Source organism: Cherax quadricarinatus, chromosome 29 (genome assembly GCF_038502225.1).
Source record: "Cherax quadricarinatus isolate ZL_2023a chromosome 29, ASM3850222v1, whole genome shotgun sequence".
Classification (NCBI taxonomy): Eukaryota; Metazoa; Arthropoda; class Malacostraca; order Decapoda; family Parastacidae; genus Cherax; species Cherax quadricarinatus.
In genome coordinates this window covers 33,850,769-33,872,546 of record NC_091320.1, presented here as the reverse complement: position 1 = coordinate 33,872,546, position 21,778 = coordinate 33,850,769, and the positions used below count along the sequence as shown (strand labels likewise).

General features: G+C 45.2%; 1 protein-coding gene and 1 long non-coding RNA gene across 2 annotated transcripts in view; both read left to right on the top strand.

Moving 5' to 3' along the window:
- The window catches only part of LOC128690396 (heterogeneous nuclear ribonucleoprotein D-like-B), an 8,976-nt gene extending 2,841 nt beyond the window's left edge, over nucleotides 1-6,135 (top strand). The window contains exon 2 of the mRNA XM_053779074.2: nucleotides 5,026-6,135. Within this exon, the coding sequence (XP_053635049.1) occupies nucleotides 5,026-5,424 (399 nt within the window). The 3' untranslated portion in view covers nucleotides 5,425-6,135. The remainder of the gene's footprint in view (nucleotides 1-5,025) is intronic.
- A 12,979-nt stretch (nucleotides 6,136-19,114) lies between these two features.
- On the top strand, nucleotides 19,115-21,494 carry LOC128690395 (uncharacterized). Its single transcript, XR_008407292.2, has 2 exons — nucleotides 19,115-19,245; nucleotides 21,010-21,494. It is a non-coding gene; the product is annotated as an uncharacterized lncRNA (long non-coding RNA).
- Nucleotides 21,495-21,778: the final 284 nt, after the last annotated feature.

Here is a 21,778-nt window from a genome sequence, read left to right as displayed (position 1 = left end):
AGTCACTTGCTAGGGTCCAGAAGTCACTTGCTAGGGTCCACCAGTCACTTGCTAGAGTCCACCAGTCACTTGCTAGGGTCGGGCAGTCACTTGCTATGGTCCAGCAGTCAATTGCTGGGGTCCACCAGTCACTTGCTAGGGTCCACCAGTCACTTGCTAGGCTCCAACATCACTTGCTAGGGTCCACCAGTCACTTGCTATGGTCCAGCAGCCACTTGCTAGGGTCCATCAGCCACTTGCTAGGGTCCACCAGTCACTTGCTAGGGTCGAGGAGTCACTTGCTAGGGTCCACCAGTCACTTGCTAGGGTCCAACAGTCACTTGCTAGGGTCCAACATCACTTACTAGGGTCCAGCAGTCACTTGCTAGGGTCCAGCAGTCACTTGCTAGGGTCGAGCAGTCACTTGCTTGGGTCCACCAGTCACTTGCTAGGCTCCAACATCACTTGCTAGGGTCCACCAGTCACTTGCTATGGTCCAGCAGCCACTTGCTAGTGTCCATCAGCCACTTGCTAGGGTCCACCAGTCACTTGCTAGGGTCGAGGAGTCACTTGCTAGGGTCCACCAGTCACTTGCTAGGGTCCAACAGTCACTTGCTAGGGTCCAACATCACTTACTAGGGTACAGCAGTCACTTGCTAAGGTCCAGCAGTCACTTACTAGGCCCCAGCAGTCACTTGCTAGGGTCCAACATCACTTACTATGGTCCAGCAGTCACTTGCTAGGGTCCACCAGTCACTTGCTAGGGTCGAGCAGTCACTTGCTTGGGTCCACCAGTCACTTGCTAGGGTCCACCAGTCACTTGCTAGGGTCCACCAGTCACTTGCTAGGGTCCACCAGTCACTTGCTAGGGTCCACCAGTCACTTGCTAGGGTCCACCAGTCACTTGCTAGGGTCCACCAGTCACTTGCTAGGGTCCACCAGTCACTTGCTAGGATCCACCAGTCACTTGCTAGGGTCCACCAGTCACTTGCTAGGGTCCACCAGTCACTTGCTAGGGTCCATCAGTCACTTGCTAGGGTCCATCGGTCACTTCCTAGGCTCCAACAGTCACTTGCTAGGGTCCACCAGTCATTTGCTAGGGTCCAGCAGTCACTTGCTAGGGTCCAGCAGTCACTTGCTAGGGCCGAGCAGTCACTTGCTAGGGTACAGCAGTCACTTGCTAGGGTCCACCAGTCACTTGCTAGGGTCCAACAGTCACTTACTAGGGTACAGCAGTCACTTGCTAAGGTCCAGCAGTCACTTGCTAGGGCCCACAAGTCACTTGCTAAGGTCAAACATCACTCGCTAGGGTCCAGCAGTCACTTGCTAGGCTCAAACAGTCACTTGCTAGGGTCCAACAGTCACTTGCTAGGGTCCACCAGTCACTTGCTAGGGTCCACCAGTCACTTGCTAGGGTCTAGCAGTCACTTGCTAGGGTACAGGACTCACTTGCTAGGGTCCAGCAGTCACTTGCTAAGGTCCACCAGTCACTTGCTAGGGTCCACCAGTCACTTGCTAGGGTCCACCAGTCACTTGCTTGGGTCCAACAACACTTGTTAATATCCACCCGTCAATTGCTAGGGTCCACCAGTCACTTGCTAGAGTCCACCAGTCACTTGCTAGGGTCCAGCAGGCACTTCCTAGGGTCCACGAGTCACTTGCTAGGGTCTAGCAGTCACTTGCTAGAGTCCACCAGTCACTTGCTAGGGTCCACCAGTCACTTGCTAGGGTCCACCAGTCACTTGCTAGAGTCCACCAGTCACTTGCTAGGGCCCACAAGTCACTTTCTAAGGTCCAACATCACTTGCTAGGGTCCAGCAGTCACTTAATAGGGTCCACCAGTCACTTGCTAGGGTCCACCAGTCACTTGCTAGGGTCCACCAGTCACTTGGTAGGGTCGACCAGTCACTTGCTAGGGTCCAACATCACTTGCTAGGGTCCACCAGTCACTTGCTAGGGTCCACCAATCACTTGGTATGGTCCAGCAGTCACTTGCTAGTGTCCACCAGTCACTTGCTAGGGTCCACCAGTCACTTGCTAGGCTCCATCAGTCACTTGCTAAGGTCCACCAGTCACTTGCTATGGTCCAGCAGTCACTTGCTAGGGTCCAGCAGTCACTTGCTAGGGTCCACCAGTCACTTGCTAGGGTCCACCAGTCACTTGCTAGGGTACAGCAGTCACTTGCTACGGTCCAGAAGTCACTTGCTAGGGTCCAGCAGTCACTTGCTAGGGTCCACCAGTCACTTGCTAGAGTCCACCAGTCACTTGCTAGGGTCGGGCAGTCACTTGCTATGGTCCAGCAGTCACTTGCTGGGGTCCACCAGTCACTTGCTAGTGTCCACCAGTCACTTGCTAGGCTCCAACATCACTTGCTAGGGTCCACCAGTCACTTGCTATGGTCCAGCAGCCACTTGCTAGGGTCCATCAGCCACTTGCTAGGGTCCACCAGTCACTTGCTAGGGTCGAGGAGTCACTTGCTAGGGTCCACCAGTCACTTGCTAGGATCCAACAGTCACTTGCTAGGGTCCAACATCACTTACTAGGGTCCAGCAGTCACTTGCTACGGTCCAGCAGTCACTTGCTAGGGTCGAGCAGTCACTTGCTTGGGTCCACCAGTCACTTGCTAGGCTCCAACATCACTTGCTAGGGTCCACCAGTCACTTGCTATGGTCCAGCAGCCACTTGCTAGTGTCCATCAGCCACTTGCTAGGGTCCACCAGTCACTTGCTAGGGTCGAGGAGTCACTTGCTAGGGTCCACCAGTCACTTGCTAGGGTCCAACAGTCACTTGCTAGGGTCCAACATCACTTACTAGGGTACAGCAGTCACTTGCTAAGGTCCAGCAGTCACTTACTAGGCCCCAGCAGTCACTTGCTAGGGTCCAACATCACTTACTATGGTCCAGCAGTCACTTGCTAGGGTCCACCAGTCACTTGCTAGGGTCGAGCAGTCACTTGCTTGGGTCCACCAGTCACTTGCTAGGGTCCAACATCACTTGCTAGGGTCCACCAGTCACTTGCTAGGGTCACCAGTCACTTCCTTGGGTCCAACATCACTTACTATGGTCCACCAGTCACTTGCTAGGGTCCACCAGTCACTTGCTAGGGTCCACCAGCCACTTGCTAGGGTCCACCAGTCACTTGCTAAGGTCCACCAGTCACTTGCTAGGGTCCACCAGCCACTTGCTAGGGTTCACCAGTCATTTGCTAGGGTCGAGCATTCACTTACTAAGGTACAGCAGTCACTTGCTAGGGTCACCAGTCACTTCCTTGGGTCCAACATCACTTACTAGGGTCCACCAGTCACTTGCTAGGGTCCACCAGTCACTTGCTAGGGTTCACCAGTCATTTGCTAGGGTCGAGCATTCACTTACTAAGGTACAGCAGTCACTTGCTAAGGTCCAGCAGTCACTTGCTAGGGTCCAGCAGTCACTTGCTAGGGTCCACCAGTCACTTGCTAGGGTCCAACATCACTTGCTAGGGTCCCGCAGTCACTTGCTAGGGTCCACCAGTAACTTGCTAGGGTCCAGCAGTCCCTTGCTAGGGTCTATCAGTCACTTGCTAGGGTACAACAGTCACTTACTAAGGTCCACCAGTCACTTGCTTGGGCCCAACATCACTTGCTAGGGTCCAACATCACTTGCTAACTTCCACCAGTCACTTGCTTGGGTCCAACATCACTTGCTAGGGTCCACCAGTCACTTGCTTGGGTCCAACATCACTTGCTAGGGTCCAGCAGTTACTTGCTAATGTCCACCAGTCACTTGTATGGTTCACCAGTCACTTGCTAGGGTCCACCAGTCACTTGCTTGGGTCCAACATCACTTGCTAGGGTCCACCAGTCACTTGCTAGTGTCCACCAGCCACTTGCTAGGGTCCACCAGTCACTTGCTTAGGTCCACCAGTCACTTGCTAGGGTCCAGCAGTCACTTGCTAGGGTCGAGCAGTCACTTGCTAGGGTCCACCAGTCACTTGCTAAGGTCCACCAGTCACTTGCTAGGGTCCAGCAATTACTTGCTAAGGTCCACCAGTCACTTGCTAGGGTCCACCAGTCACTTGCTAAGGTCCACCAGTCACTTGCTAAGGTCCACCAGTCACTTGCTAAGGTCCACCAGTCACTTGCTAGGGTCCACCAGTCACTTGCTAGGGTCCACCAGTCACTTGCTAAGGTCCACCAGTCACTTGCTAAGGTCCACCAGTCACTTGCTAAGGTCCACCAGTCACTTGCTAGGGTCCACCAGTCACTTGCTAAGGTCCACCAGTCACTTGCTAAGGTCCACCAGTCACTTCACTTGTATCTACAGTTTGTCAAAGACACTTCCTGTTTATTACATGTTTCGTCTCAGTTACAAGCAGAAAAGAATAGTCACTTTGTCATAATCATTTATGCAGATTTATGCAAATGAGGGAGCCGAGAAGACTAGAGTGAGCTTCCCCTAATTTGTCATGCCCATACTCGATCAAGCTGCCCAATCAAACGACGTTTCGCTCAGCTTTTACCATTAAAAATCCCTCCTCCCCCTCCGAAATATTTTGAGTTATTGCCTCACTGATTTTTTTTTTTTTGGGGGGGTCAATGTTGACTTTATGCCCTCCCCTGTTTTTTTGGATATATAAATCCTCTAGTAGTTCTGATTCAGTTGTGTTTTGGACATATGGAAGAAAATTAAATTTTTTTTGCCGGGGGGGGGATGGGGGGATGGGCGGGTAGCTAATGGCTGTTGAATTTTTTAATGTTATATTTTGGTATATTTTATAGTATATTCATGGTATATTTTGTCCGGCTTGAAATAGTGAGTGGAACATTTGTGACTTAATTAAAAAAAGGCTCGAAAATATTTAAAAAAATAAGAGAAACATTACGAAATATTAAGTTTTTTCACTTAATATAAAACTATTATGATTTTGCTCAGTTTTCCCCGAGAGAGAGAGAGAGAGAGAGAGAGAGAGAGAGAGAGAGAGAGAGAGAGAGAGAGAGAGAGAGAGAGAGAGTTAGAGAGAGAGAGAGATATGACTATGAAATATAAAATACTTGTTTACGCTTGCAGTTCTTGGCGGTGATGACCGCCCTGGTGGTGCTGACTACCCTCTTGGTGGGGTCGTCCCTCGCTGACCCTGAACCCTTGGCCTTGGCCCTGGCCCTCCCAGACCCGGCCGCTGACCCTGTAGCAGATCCTGCCGCTGACCCTGCTGCTGATCCTGCCGCTGACCCTTCCGCTGACCCTTCCGCTGACCCCTATTACCGCAGATTCGGCCATTATGGCTACGGTCGTCATCGGCACTTCGGTCACCGCTACCCTGGTTATTACGGTGGCTATGGCGGCTATGGTGGTTATGGCGGTTATGGCGGTTATGGTGGTTATGGCGGTTATCCCTACTCTGGCTATGGCGGTTATGGCGGTTATGGTTATCCTTATGGTGGCGGCTTTGGTTTTTACATAGGATAATTTACGAGAGGCACCAGTAACAGCCTAACCTACCTTGGTGACCCACCTTAACCTTAATGACCTTGATTATCGTGATGACCTTCACTTCTTTCTGGTAACTTTACTGTATCTTAAAATCTGTTGGTGAAGTCAACCTGATCCTTTAAACTTGTGGCTGAAGTTATGATGAAGCTTCGTACAGAGCGAAACATGCCTTGGGGAAGATCTAAACAAAACGAAACGTTGTCCCAATGAAACCTAGCTCTGCAGCCCTGAGTCTTAAGTCTTAGGAGTTCTCTGACACACCTAAGTCTGTGGTCATAACCTTCAAGACCTCACTTAATTGAAACTTGGCTTTAAAAGACCGCAATTTCGAAAACGATAGAATCTAAATATTGAGTCCCATCCTCATCCTCATCATCCTGGTGGCACCAATACCCATCAGGGTCGTACAGTGCCTGAGAAATGGGAAATAATCAGGCTTGACTCGAGGAAGTAACAGCAAGCCCTTAACATGCATGCAGAACAACTCACCTTGACGGGACCTCCAAGAACTCGACGATGTTCTGTCGAGTTTTCACTTACAAAACTACAGAAGGCAGTCTACATCCTCGTCTAAACAATGTCTTGTTTGTGGCCGAATTATTCTCAAGTCTAACTACCATCCCCCGGCAGTTAGCAAAGGAGAGAGTGTTTGTGTGTGAACAATAAATTACAAGACTATTCCAAAGGCATGTTTGTTTTATTTTATTTCCCTGTGGCACACATCACTAAGGCTAAGCCACTAGCATGAATAGTAAGTAACATCTCCTGGGACACACATCAGTAAGTCTAAGCCACAAGCCACTAGCATTAACAGATAACAATATCAACCCCAGGGGCACACATCAGTAAGTCTAAGCCACAAGCCACTAACATCAGCAGTTAACAATATCAACCCCAGGGGCACACATCGGTAAGTCTAAGCCACAAGCCACTAGCATCAAAAATTAACAATATTAATCCCAGGGGCACATATCGGTAAGTCTAAGCCACAAGCCACTAGCATCAACAATTAACAATATCAATCCCAGGGGCATACATCAGTAAGTCTAAGCCACAAGCCACTAGCATCAGCAGTTAACAATATCAACCCCAGGGGCGCACATCAGTAAGTCTAAGTCACAAGCCACTAGCATCAACAATTAACAATATTAATCCCAGGGGCACATATCGATAAGTCTAAGCCACAAGCCACTAGCATCAGCAGTAAACAGTATCAACCCCCAGGGCACACATCAGTAAGACTAAGCCACTAGTATTAACGGTAAACAATATCGGTACGAGAACAAAGTCCTGGGGAACGCTAAAGGGCAAAGGAAACTGCTCAGTTACACTATCATAGACAACTACAGCAACTGGAACTAGTCAGTCTACCTTCTCATCCACCACCTATACAAGTAAAGTCGTTGAGTAGACGCCAGCACACACACACACACACACACACACACACACACACACACACACACACACACACACACACACACACACACACACACACACACACACACACACACACACACTCCAAAAAGCTGTTATATGAAACTTTGTTATAAAAAAAATCTGTTCAGGTGGCTGGAAAGTTTCTAACTTGACTCCGTTAATTAGAAAAAAAACATTTTTCAACTTTGATAACTAAATAATGACCACGCAAAACAGGATAATACAAAACTATTGATATACAACAGTAATTTCTCACAACCACTAGTGATCAAAAGTGATACTTTAAGCGTCTGTTATTAAATAATTCGTAAGTTCACCTCCAGAAGGGCAGGTCCGACAAGGCCAGTAACTTTTTATTTATTTATTTTTTTGCCTGACAAGATATATGCGAGAGACTTGGTAGTGTTAGCTTGGCAATAGGTATGGTAGTGCCATCTTTTTGACTAGGTATGGTAGTGCCATCTTTTTGACTAGGTATGATAGTGCCATCTTTTGACTAGGTATGGTAGTGCCATCTTTTTGATTAGGTATGGTAGTGCCATCTTTTTGATTAGGTATGGTAGTGCCATCTTTTTGACTAGGTATGGTAGTGCCATCTTTTTGACTAGGTATGGTAGTGCCATCTTTTGAACTGGCTATGATAGTGTGATCTTTGGTTACCTTGAAAGTCCTGATCACAGGCTTTGCCTGACTCCTTATCCTGGTCGTGGTGGTGTTGACCTTGTCGCTTGATGTTGACCTCTTGCTAGTTTCGTGACTTGGTCAGTCAGGCTGTTGGTTCTGGCGACACGCAGTCCAGCTTACACACCTGTTGAATAAATGGGTGAATGGATGAACTTGTCTTTAATACTATGAAGCTGATCTCTTCTCCAGGCTGAGGGACTGACCACCTCAAAACTACTTCTTTGAGGCTGATGGACTGATCTCATAGTCTTCACTTCTGCTGTCTCTGAAGTGAAACTTTCCGGAAATAACAGCATCTAACTGATGCACATGTGTCTTATACGTCAACCTGAAGACGGTGTTGGAAGGGCTTGGATCTTCTGTTTGCTTAACCCCGGTTCCAGAGAGGATGTATTTTGCGCTGTTTATCGATGTCTGTCACGCCTCTGAGTTACCGGTTAAATCATTACCTCATCTCTTGAACATCTGTCCTTCATGGGAGGGTGCCATCATGCTGGTGAAGCTCTCTTGACCCAAGGAACTACAACTATCCTCTCCAGCCTTACAACAACCTAGATTACCTTCCCGGTTCAGCGAGTGTTGCAAGAACCTCACAGCTCGGCGGTTCAAGACACGCCAACAAACACTTAGGCGTGTATTATTATGAAAGCGCTTTGGTTCATTGTTGCGGTATGGAATAAACAAGGTCCAAACCTGGTCAAAGCTACGTACCAGATGCCACCTTACAAGTTTAACGTGTCTCTGTGAGTTTAATAATGTATAAACTTGAATACTTCCTTAAGCAGGTTCCTCCTCCCTGATACAGTCACCTAAGGCTTCAGAAACAGTCTTGAGTAAGGACTAACGATGAAAATATATATCCTGGATTATAAACATATTCAATATTTTTTTTTATTAACACACGGGCCGTCTCCCACCGTCTCAGTGATTCCCCCCCCCCCCCAAAAAAAAAAAAAAAAAAAGAAAAGAAGAAACACTTTTATTAACATTATTCACTCCATCGCTGTCTTACCAGAGGCGAGAAACTGTACTTTCCAAATCACATAGCACTGAACTTACCGTGAGAAAAATCTGAATGATTTGGCGAATTTGCTTTATTCCCACAAATGTCAATGTTGAAATTAGTGTCCAAACGCACTTAAGCAAAATATATATATATATATATATTTTACTCCTTTAAGACACTTAAATGCGAACCAGGTTTTTCAAGATACAAGATTTTGCTTGTGTGGTTGGAGTCAGAAGGCTGAAGTCTCGCATGCGGGTATATAAGGAACTGCATCTCGAGTTCAGACTGACTAACCGAATCGGAGTCCAGCACCGGCAGGCCACAGTGACAGCTGCTACTCTAGTCTGACAGGAGTCCATCGACAACACCATTTTCATACGTGTCCTTAGACACCATCACTGAACGTGTCGTCATGAAGACCGTGTTAGGTTTTTTCCTGAGAAATAAAATAACGGTAAAACTGAATACATCAGCAGTATTCGGCTACCCTTATTTTATACGACAGATACGTACCGGGATTAAAGGAGTTGAGGGTAATTCTGCAATCATAATTACTATCGCATTTGCTTTGTCTGCTTTCGAAAGGTGAAATCTAGGATCTCTCCTTAATTCATGGTATTACTTAACAGATATTTGAGGACAATTGTGTTGCAGAAGTCTGACCTTTGCTCACCTTACGAAAACAGACAAAGCAAATGCGATAATATTTATGGACGAGGTAGATTACAGGGGGATAATAAACATGATATTAGGAGACAGGGAAACTCACGCGCCTCTTAAGTAGCAGTGGCTGCCACAATGGAGCGCCCTGGCCACATCGCTACTCTTAATACCATCTTGGCCGCACATTACAAAATTAATAGAAGAAATCTCGATATATCTACTGAAACTGCTACCACCGGTTTTGGCAGAGACACGAATGAAGCCGTTGTGAATACAGACCCCGTAAGTCACAGCCAACAGGCAATCCAGTTGCTGGAATGCAGCGCCTGAGGGGGAAGTATCGTGTAAAACTAATGGAACATTCAAATGCGACCATCCAAATGCTGGGGACTCTTCGCTGAAGTAAGTATTCCATTATCAGCAAATATTTCCATGCATAGATGCGCTATAAATGGCTACATAAGGTACAGTGGTAAGGAGGGGAAGCTGCACTGCGTTCCACTTGAAGGTGATTCATGTTGGAGGACCAACAGCAAGCAACACCACAATCACAAACAACAGTGGGCAACACCACTACCACAAACAATAGCTGGCAACACCACTACCACAAACAACAGCTGGCAACACCACTACCACAAACAATAGCTGGCAACACCACTATCACAAACAACAGTGGGCAACACCACTACCACAAACAACAGCGGGCAACACCACTACCACAAACAATAGCTGGCAACACCACTACCACAAACAACAGCGGGCAACACCACTACCACAAACAATAGCTGGCAACACCACTACCACAAACAACAGCTGGCAACACCACTACCACAAACAATAGCTGGCAACACCACTACCACAAACAACAGCGGGCAACACCACTACCACAAACAATAGCTGGCAACACCACTACCACAAACAACAGCTGGCAACACCACTACCACAAACAATAGCTGGCAACACCACTATCACAAACAACAGCGGGCAACACCACTACCACAAACAACAGCAGGCAACACCACTACCACAAACAACAGCTGGCAACACCACTACCACAAACAATAGCTGGCAACACCACTACCACAAACAACAGCTGGCAACACCACTACCACAAACAATAGCTGGCAACACCACTATCACAAACAACAGTGGGCAACACCACTACCACAAACAACAGCAGGCAACACCACTACCACAAACAACAGCGGGCAACACCACTACCACAAACAACAGCGGGCAACACCACTACCACAAACAATAGCAGGCAACACCACTACCACAAACAACAGCGGGCAACACCACTATCACAAACAACAGCAGGCAACACCACCACCACAAACAACAGCGAGCAACACCACTACCACAAACAACAGCGGGCAACACCACTACCACAAACAATAGCAGGCAACACCACTACCACAAACAACAGCGGGGAACACCACTATCACAAACAACAGCAGGCAACACCACTACAACAAACAACAGCGGGCAACACCACTATCACAAACAACAGCAGGCAACACCACTACCACAAACAACAGCAGGCAACACCACTATCACAAACAACAGCAGGCAACACCACTACCACAAACAACAGCGGGCAACACCACTACCACAAACAATAGCAGGCAACACCACTACCACAAACAACAGCAGGCAACACCACTACCACAAACAACAGCAGGCAACACCACTACCACAAACAACAGCAGGCAACACCACTATCACAAACAACAGCAGGCAACACCACTATCACAAACAACAGCAGGCAACACCACTACCACAAACAACAGCAGGCAACACCACTACCACAAACAACAGCGGGCAACACCACTATCACAAACAACAGCAGGCAACACCACTACCACAAACAATAGCAGGCAACACCACTATCACAAACAACAGCGAGCAACACCACTACCACAAACAACAGCAGGCAACACCACTACCACAAACAACAGCAGGCAACACCACTACCACAAACAACAGCGGGCAACACCACTACCACAAACAACAGCAGGCAACACCACTACCACAAACAATAGCAGGCAACACCACTACCACAAACAACAGCAGGCAACACCACTACCACAAACAACAGCGGGCAACACCACTACCACAAACAACAGCAGGCAACACCACTATCACAAACAACAGCGGGCAACACCACTACCACAAACAACAGCAGGCAACACCAATATCACAAACAACAGCGGGCAACACCACTACCACAAACAACAGCAGGCAACACCACTATCACAAACAACAGCAGGCAACACCACTACCACAAACAACAGCAGGCAACACCACTATCACAAACAACAGCAGGCAACAATACTACCACAAACAATAGCAGGCAACACCACTACCACAAACAACAGCAGGCAACACCACTATCACAAACAACAGCAAGCAACACCACTACCACAAACAACAGCAGGCAATACCACTATCACAAACAACAGCAGGCAACACCACTATCACAAACAACAGCGGGCAACACCACTACCACAAACAACAGCAGGCAACACCACTACCACAAACAACAGCAGGCAACACCACTACCACAAACAATAGCAGGCAACACCACTATCACAAACAACAGCGGGCAACACCACTACCACAAACAACAGCAGGCAACACCACTATTACAAACAACAGCGGGCAACACCACTACCACAAACAACAGCAGGCAACACCACTACCACAAACAATAGCAGGCAACACCACTACCACAAACAACAGCAGGCAACACCACTACCACAAACAACAGCGGGCAACACCACTACCACAAACAATAGCAGGCAACACCACTACCACAAACAACAGCGGGCAACACCACTACCACAAACAATAGCAGGCAACACCACTATCACAAACAACAGCAGGCAACACCACTACCACAAACAACAGCAGGCAACACCACTACCACAGTCAAACACAGCAGGAAACACCACTACCACAAACAACAGCGGGCAACACCACTACCACAAACAACAGCAGGCAACACCACTATCACAAACAACAGCAGGCAACACCACTACCACAAACAATAGCAGGCAACACCACTACCACAAACAACAGCAGGCAACACCACTACCACAAACAATAGCAGGCAACACCACTACCACAAACAACAGCAGGCAACACCACTACCACAAACAATAGCTGGCAACACCACTACCACAAACAATAGCAGGCAACACCACTACCACAAACAACAGCAGGCAACACCACTACCACAAACAACAGCAGGCAACACCACTACCACAAACAATAGCAGGCAACACCACTACCACAAACAATAGCAGGCAACACCACTATCACAAGCAACAGCGGGCAACACCACTACCACAAACAATAGCAGGCAACACCACTATCACAAACAACAGCAGGCAACACCACTATCACAAACAACAGCGGGCAACACCACTACCACAAACAATAGCAGGCAACACCACTATCACAAACAACAGCAGGCAACACCACTACCACAAACAATAGCAGGCAACACCACTACCACAAACAATAGCAGGCAACACCACTACCACAAACAACAGCGGGCAACACCACTACCACAAACAACAGCGGGCAACACCACTACCACAAACAACAGCAGGCAACACCACTATCACAAACAGCAGCAGGCAACACCACTACCACAAACAACAGCGGGCAACACCACTATCACAAACAACAGCGGGCAACACCACTACCACAAACAATAGCAGGCAACACCACTACCACATACAACAGCGGGCAACACCACTACCACACACAATAGCAGGCAACACCACTACCACATACAACAGCGGGCAACACCACTATCACAAACAACAGCGGGCAACACCACTATCACAAACAATAGCAGGCAACACCACTACCATAGTCAAACACAGCAGGAAACACCACTACCACAAACAACAGGAGGCAACACCACTACCACAAACAACAGCAGGCAACACCACTACCATAGTCAAACACAGCAGGAAACACCACTACCACAAACAACAGCGGGCAACACCACTACCACAAACAACAGCAGGCAACACCACTACCACAAACAATAGCAGGCAACACCACTACCACAAACAACAGCAGGCAACACCACTACCACAAACAACAGCAGGCAACACCTCTACCACAAACAATAGCAGGCAACACCACTACCACAAACAATAGCAGGCAACACCACTACCACAAACAATAGCAGGCAACACCACTACCACAAACAACAGCAGGCAACACCACTACCACAAACAACAGCAGGCAACACCACTACCACAAACAATAGCAGGCAACACCACTACCACAAACAACAGCAGGCAACAACACTACCACAAACAACAGCAGGCAACAACACTACCACAAACAACAGCAGGCAACACCACTGCCACAAACAACAGCAGGCAACACCACTACCACAAACAATAGCAGGCAACACCACTACCACAAACAACAGCAGGCAACACCACTACCATAGTCAAACACAGCAGGAAACACCACTACCACAAACAACAGCGGGCAACACCACTACCACAAACAACAGCAGGCAACACCACTACCACAAACAATAGCAGGCAACACCACTACCACAAACAACAGCAGGCAACACCACTACCACAAACAACAGCAGGCAACACCACTTCCACAAACAATAGCAGGCAACACCACTACCACAAACAATAGCAGGCAACACCACTACCACAAACAATAGCAGGCAACACCACTACCACAAACAACAGCAGGCAACACCACTACCACAAACAACAGCAGGCAACACCACTACCACAAACAATAGCAGGCAACACCACTACCACAAACAACAGCAGGCAACAACACTACCACAAACAACAGCAGGCAACAACACTACCACAAACAACAGCAGGCAACACCACTGCCACAAACAACAGCAGGCAACACTACTACCACAAACAATAGCAGGCAACACCACTACCACAAACAACAGCAGGCAACACCACTACCACAAACAATAGCAGGCAACACCACTGCCACAAACAACAGCAGGCAACACCACTACCTCAAACAATAGCAGGACCAACAGCAAGCAACACCACTATCACAAACAACAGTGGGCAACACCACTACCACAAACAATAGCAGGCAATACCACTACCACAAACAACAGCAGGCAACAACACTACCACAAACAACAGCAGGCAACACCACTGCCACCCAGGTAAACGTGTTGCACAAACCACTGACTTGCTTCGCCTTAAGCATTTTCAAACTCCCTCTCAGACTTCTACTTTTTTGTCCTAACCTCAAACACTTAGATAATACACGACAGTCTTTAACCTACATATAAGCAGAAAGTTCTTCTCAGCAGATAGTTTGTGTGGATCCAGAATTTGAGTCAATCTTCATCCCTGGTCCAGAATTTGAGTGCATCTCCTTTCTTGAATCCAGAAGTTGAATGCATCTTATTCCCCTGGATCCAGAATTTAAGTGCATCTCCACTCCTGGATCCAGAATTTAGGTGCATCTCCTTTCCTGGATCCAGAATTTAGGTGCATCTCCTTTCCTGGTTCCAGAATTTAAGTGCATCTCCTTTCCTGGATCCAGAATTTAGGTGCATCTCCTTTCCTGGATCCAGAATTTAGGTGCATCTCCTTTCCTGGATCCAGAATTTAGGTGCATCTCCTTACAACAAAGTTTTATTTAGACTCCATGACGAGGTCTCAATAAGGAATTTCACAGTTGACCTAGAGACTGTTGACTGGCCTACAGAATTCTCCAAGGCCAATGGTACTGATGACTGGACAGACATTTTTGTTAGCAAATTATTTAGACTATACAACAAACATTGTCCTATAAAAACGAAACAAATCACGAATAAACGGCTTGGTTGCCCATGGCTAACCATCAGCATTCTGAAATCCATAGATAAGAAACACCAATATGAAAAGCAGTAGACAGGGCTTAATACACAAAAATATTCTTAAACACTGTTCATCAGTTCTCACCAAAGTAATAAAGAAAGCCAAACAACTGTACTACTTCAGCAGATTCACTGACACAAGAGGAGATATAAAAAAGACCTGGAAAACATTCTCCCAGATTCTAGGGACCCACAAACTGAAAAAACAAGAATATTGTCCTAACTAAACCTAATGAAGCACCACTACATCCCACTGACACAGCTAACAAGATAAACAACTTCTTCTCAACCATAGGATCTAATCTCGCCAACAAAATCCCACGTACCAATGCCCATGCCGGGGACTACCTAGATGGGAATTTCCCAAATTACTGCTATCTTGTCCCAACTGAGCCCACGGAAGTCACCGAGATTATAAAGTCACTTAAAAATAACTCAGGGAATCTGCCTCACGTCCCACCATTATTGTACAAGCGAGCGGCCCATGTCCTTTCTCATACTATTTCATTACTTTTTAACAAGTCACTAGAAACTAGCACCTTCCCGAAACTACTCAAGACAGCAAGGGTTACACCAATACATAAAGGTGGTGACCCTACAGATTTAAACAACTATGGGCCAATATCAAACTTACCATTGCTATACAAAAACTTTGAGAAACTCGTGCACAGGAGACTATATTCATTTATAACAACACAAAACATACTCAACCCCTGCCAATTTGGATTAAGGAAAAATAAAAGCACTAATGATACAATTATAAAAATGCTAGATCTGCTTTACACAGCATTGGAAAATAAGGAATATCCGCTAGGAATTTTTATTGACCTAAGAAAAGCTTTTGACACAGTAGACCACGGCATCCTACTCCACAAACTTGACCATTATGGTATAAGAGGCCATGCATTTGCATATTTCAAATCCTACCTTACTAATAGGTATCAGTATGTCACCATTAAAGACACGGCATCATCAACACGTCCACTTGATACTGGAGTTCCGCAGGGAAGTGTCCTGGGTCCCCTGCTCTTCCTCATATACATCAAAGATCTTCCAAACGTATCCTAACACCTGAACCCCATTCTCTTTGCTGACGACACGACTTATGTTATCTCTCACCCTAATCTTGCCACCCTCAACACCATTGTTAACGAGGAGCTGCTCAAAATATCGACTTGGATGACAGCCAATAAACTTACGCTTATTATGTTTGGTAGCAGAGCAGGAGTTGCGCAAATTAACATTAAGATCGACAACACTCTAATTGCCAGACATAATAAGGACAAATTCCTAGGCCTATACCTCGACAACAACCTGAATTTCAGCACCCATATCCAATACATAACCAAAAAAGTATCCAAAACGGTTGGGATCCTCTCCAAGATACAATTCTATGTGCTGCAAAATGCCCTTCTCACACTATACCACTCACTTATTTATCCATACCTCACCTATGCTATTTGTGCTTGGGGATCAACTGCAGCAACACACCTAAAGCCAATAATAACCCAACAGAAAGCCGCAGTAAGAATGATCACTAAATCCCATCCCTGGCAACACCCCCCCCCACTCTTCATAGATCTAAACTTACTCCCTGTTCAGTACATCCACACTTACTACTGTGCAATCTACATCTACAGGACCTTAAATTCCAATATTAACCTTGACCTAAAACTCCTTCTTGATAGTTGTGACAGAACCCACAGGCATAACACCAGACACAAACATCTCTATGACATTCCCCGTGTCCGACTAAACTTTTACAAAAATTCAATGTATGTCAAAGGCCCTAAAATTCGGAACACCCTACCTGAAAACTCTAGAACTGCAGACACATTCATCACCTTCAAAACTACCATTAGGAAACATCTTATCTCTCTGATACACCCCGTCAACTAATTACATGAATACCACCTGGTGGTTCACACTTACACTCACTCACGCATTTGACCATAAACACAGAAATATCAATCTTAATCTTAAAATAATGAATCCTAACTAGCCATAAGTTGGCCTGTGACACTCCAATACTGAAACTATGTATTGTGCCAAAACAAAAGCATTCACATTGCTAAACTCACAAACTAGTATTTAGTCACTTAGCCATAATACCAACTTACCTCATAATTTCTAATATTTTAAAGTTAAGAATTAATCTAAGTCTGCCCGAAATGCCTAGCCATGCTAGGTGTTCTAGTGGTACACTCTGTAATTAGTATTTTACTACATGTAAACCACACAATAACCAAATTCTGTAAACTCAGCATTGTAATCCTTATAGAGAATAAACTTGATTGATTGATTGATTGATTGATTCTATCTGTATGAGGAAACGGTAGTGGTGTTTTCCTCGTCATTAAAGAGTTCGTGCATCTTCATGAAGTGGTCACCTAGAAGTCCATCTATACGAGTTCACTACCTAGAAGTCCATCTATACGAGTTCACTACCTAGAAGTCCATCTATACGAGTTCACTACCTAGAAGTCCATCTATACGAGTTCACTACCTAGAAGTCCATCTATACGAGTTCACTACGCTTCCCCACGATTCTCGAGGCGGAACGTTTCCTTAACTAATGTCTTGATCAGTACATACCTATCTCTTAGCCACAGCTTGATGGTATCGCCTTACTCCTTGTGCTCTGAGGGAAATGAAGAAAGTGAAGAGATTACTCCCTTAATGTAATCATTGTCTTTACTCAGTTTACTCTGTCCTTGAAGTGAGCCTCCTGAGCCCTGGGGACTCCTGCGCAATAGGTTCCCGCTGAAGGTCCCCGGGTAATACCCTGAAGGATGCAGGGAATTGACAAGACTTGTCACGCTTCTACAACAACCTAATGAGTTAGACATACTTGCAACATCTGAGTATCTTCGTTCTGTAGACATTTCGCGTACCAGTGGCTATGTCAGTACAATACTAAAGACTGAAGAGGTGGAGAATAGGGTAATCAGTCCCTCAGCCTAGGAGCAGGTGTTCAGTACTGGAAGAATCAGTAACGTAGTCTTGAAGAGTTAAGATTGTGGTACTGAATACCTGCTCCAAGACTGAGGGACTAATTACTTACTCAGTCTCCTGTATCGTATTCATAAAGCCAGTGGTTGGCGGAATGTCTACAGAAGATACCCAGACGTTGCACGTCTCTAATTCATCATCTTGTCGGTATTGTACAACATCGATATACAACAACAACAACATACACAAAAAGTAAACATCACGCCCTAGCCAAAAAAAAAAAAAATAACAACATATGGCAATTCAGTGACACATACACAGTGGAATAACAATTCCGACTAGTGGGAATCAAGACTTGTGCAACACTAGGAATATTGATCCTTAATTTAGATTTCCGTTGTTACACATGTGCCTTTTGTTGCATATGTGTCTTGCACTTCAAGACACATATTATGTAATGTGTGTACTAAATTGGATTGTACGAACACAGATTGTAGGAATAAAAACAATACAAACCATACCACGGACGGGGTTAGAACCCACGATCAAAGAGTTTCAAAACTCCAGACCGTCGCGTTAGGACTGATGCATCCCTTAGTGGCGAAACATCTCCTTCGATAAACATCTTGATTGTACGTATGGGTTTTCTTCCCATAATAAACTCGACGTTTCTATCACAGTGTGCGAAACTGTCCCCGTGGAAATTGCTCACCATTTTCTGCCACAAGCTCTCATCAACGCATCTCCTGACCTTCTAATGTAAAGTTGCCAAGCCAGTCTTGTGTAACTTTCCTAATATATAATATATATATATATATATATATATATATATATATATATATATATATATATATATATATATATATATATATATATATATATAATTAAGTAGTATCTATATATTTTCCTTTATGTAGCTTAATTTTACTAAAAAAATCGAAGAATTCTTTTGTTTTTGTCCGTAGAGAATCAGGATTAGCCAGTTTTTGTTTTTCATAAACGGATAAGAAGCACCAGCTATGCGGAGGTAAGAGGCGGAGTTAGATGCGAGCAACACTCGCTGGTATATAAAGACATGAACATCGTCATTTCAGGACAGTCAACGTCAAGCAGCCGCCTTTACTATCATTCTCCAAGCAAAATGAAAATCGTAAGTAATTGTGTACCTCTCGTGTCCATCCTCACACACTATCATTGTGTTGAAGGGGATGCCAGTAGACCTGCTGCAGTGCTCCTCCAGTCTTGCGTTCTAAAAGCCATGTACCCGTACTGGTCACGCAGCGACTGGGAAATGGCAGGTAGTCTGGTTGAATCCTAAGAAGCCGATTTGCAATTGTTTCAGTCAAGACCTCTTCACCTGGAGTCCCTCCAGGGAGGTTCCTTGACGCTGGTGAGGGGCTCTTGATCTAGAGAACTGGATTTTAATTGAGCCTGAATGCCTTTCATTCCCCCCCCTCTCCACAGGCACTGTATAATTCCTACTGGTTTAGGGCTCACCCGTGATAATAATTCACCAGGAACAGGTTACATACCACTGTACAAATATCTCGTTCGAGCCTTCATCTGACTGAACGTTATTTTCGTTATTTCGCTGTCTTTATTTATTTATTTATTTATTTATTTGCTTATCCCACTACTATATTCTAATTTGTAAAGTTCTGACGTACTGAAATTACTTGTTTAACTGCCTCGTTTTACCTTTTTTATGTAAGATTCGTCCAGTTAAAAAGAAGTGATTTGAAGCTGTCATTTACAATACTGAAAGAAGTGAATTTTTCATCGTAAGAAGAGAGTTATGTTGAATTGCAAGATTTAAAGTGTTAAAAGTGATTGACTCTGTTTTTTAAGACTTTGAAGCTTCTGACAGCTATGGTGACAGTTTGCGGCTGTCATTACCAACTTTATAAATAAGATGAGAGTAAGACACATGTGCAACATCTGGGTATCTTTATTGTAGACGTTTCGCCATCCAGTGGCTTTATCAATACAAATTCTAGGACATAACTTGAAGACAGTAGAACTATGTACAGAAGATGAGGTAATCAGTCCCTCAACCTAGGAGTAGGTGCGAACAGCACCATAGTCGTGGAGATTCTGAAGCAGAAGAAAGAATCCTGGCGCTTATATAGTAACGTCAGGTGAAGCAGACGAGGGCAAATTCACTGATTGACGAAGCCTACTGTGCAGGCGAAACGTTACATCAATAAAGATACCCAATTGTTGCATGTGTGTCTGAATCATCAATTTGTAGGTGTTTATATTAACACCTATCAGGTGCTAATATAAACACAGGAGCCCCACAGTTAGCCTTCTGGTTATGATAGACCTACTAGCCCATGCTAGGCCTACTGACCATGCCAAGCCTATTGCTCATACTGGGTCTACTGGTCCATGCTAGATAGGCCTTTCTCATGCCCAGCCTTCCTTCTTTTGTCCAAAAAATATGTATATGTCATATTACACCAATCATAACAATGTAAATTATAGTTCCATTAATAGTATTGAATCTAACTGTAATTCACTCAAATAAGAGGAGGAAATAAGAACATAAGAACATAAGAACGAAGGAACACTGCAGCAGGCCTACTGGCCCATGCGAGGCAGGTCCAAGTCTCCTACCAGCTTAAGCCAATGCACCCAAACTAGTCAGGTCATGTTTGAGCAAAGGATGAGGACTAAATCTGCTCCTGCTCCTCAAAACAAGAGCCCTTCACTATGACAAGGAGGGATGCTCCCCTTGTCACAGTATCGTACATTAGTATGTTCAGCCGTACTGTATAAGTATTGTATAAGTAAGAGGCATCATACCTAAGGGATGATCTCACGACACCAGTGTTAAGTCAGCATTAGTGAAATACTCATTTATTTAATTAATCGCATGACATTAAATGATTTTCTTCTACTGACGTTGCAGCTGATCCTGATTTTGGCAGTGGTGATGGCCCTGGCGGCCCTGATGGGATCAACTAGAGCCATGCCTGAACCCTACGCCGTGGCAGACCCCGACCCACAATTTCGTAGATTCGGGGGTTTCCATCGCGGTTTCGGCCACCGTCGTCATTTCTTTGGTTAATGTTTACCAGGGCCTGTTATTCCTCGAGGACAAATCAACCAAGAGCACAGAAGTGTTGTGACCAGAAACAAAACAGGATTAACCCCACTAAAGCTTTATCCGGTAATGACAACTGGGAATACCAATCTGTGAACTGAAAAGAAGGAAGAACGCTAACAAGCTACTGGAGGTATTCCCGTACATCAACCCTTAACATCTAGTACTTTCAACATCTTACATCTTGGAAATCCAGTCCCTTTCAACATGGTTTTTGACTAGTGAGAAATTGGCTGTTAATTGTTCAAAGATTGAGACATAATGCTTCAGAAATAAATATATTTTTTTGATGCAGTGTTTTACCTCCTATATATACAACACACACACACACAGAGGGATATGTATATATATATATTTTATCACACTGGCCGATTCCCACCAAGGCAGGGTGGCCCGAAAAAGAAAAACTTTCACCATCATTCACTCCATCACTGTCTTGCCAGAAGGGTGCTTTACACTACAGTTTTTAAACTGCAACATTAACATATATATATATATATATATATATATATATATATATATATATATATATATATATATATATATATATATATATATATATATATATATATAT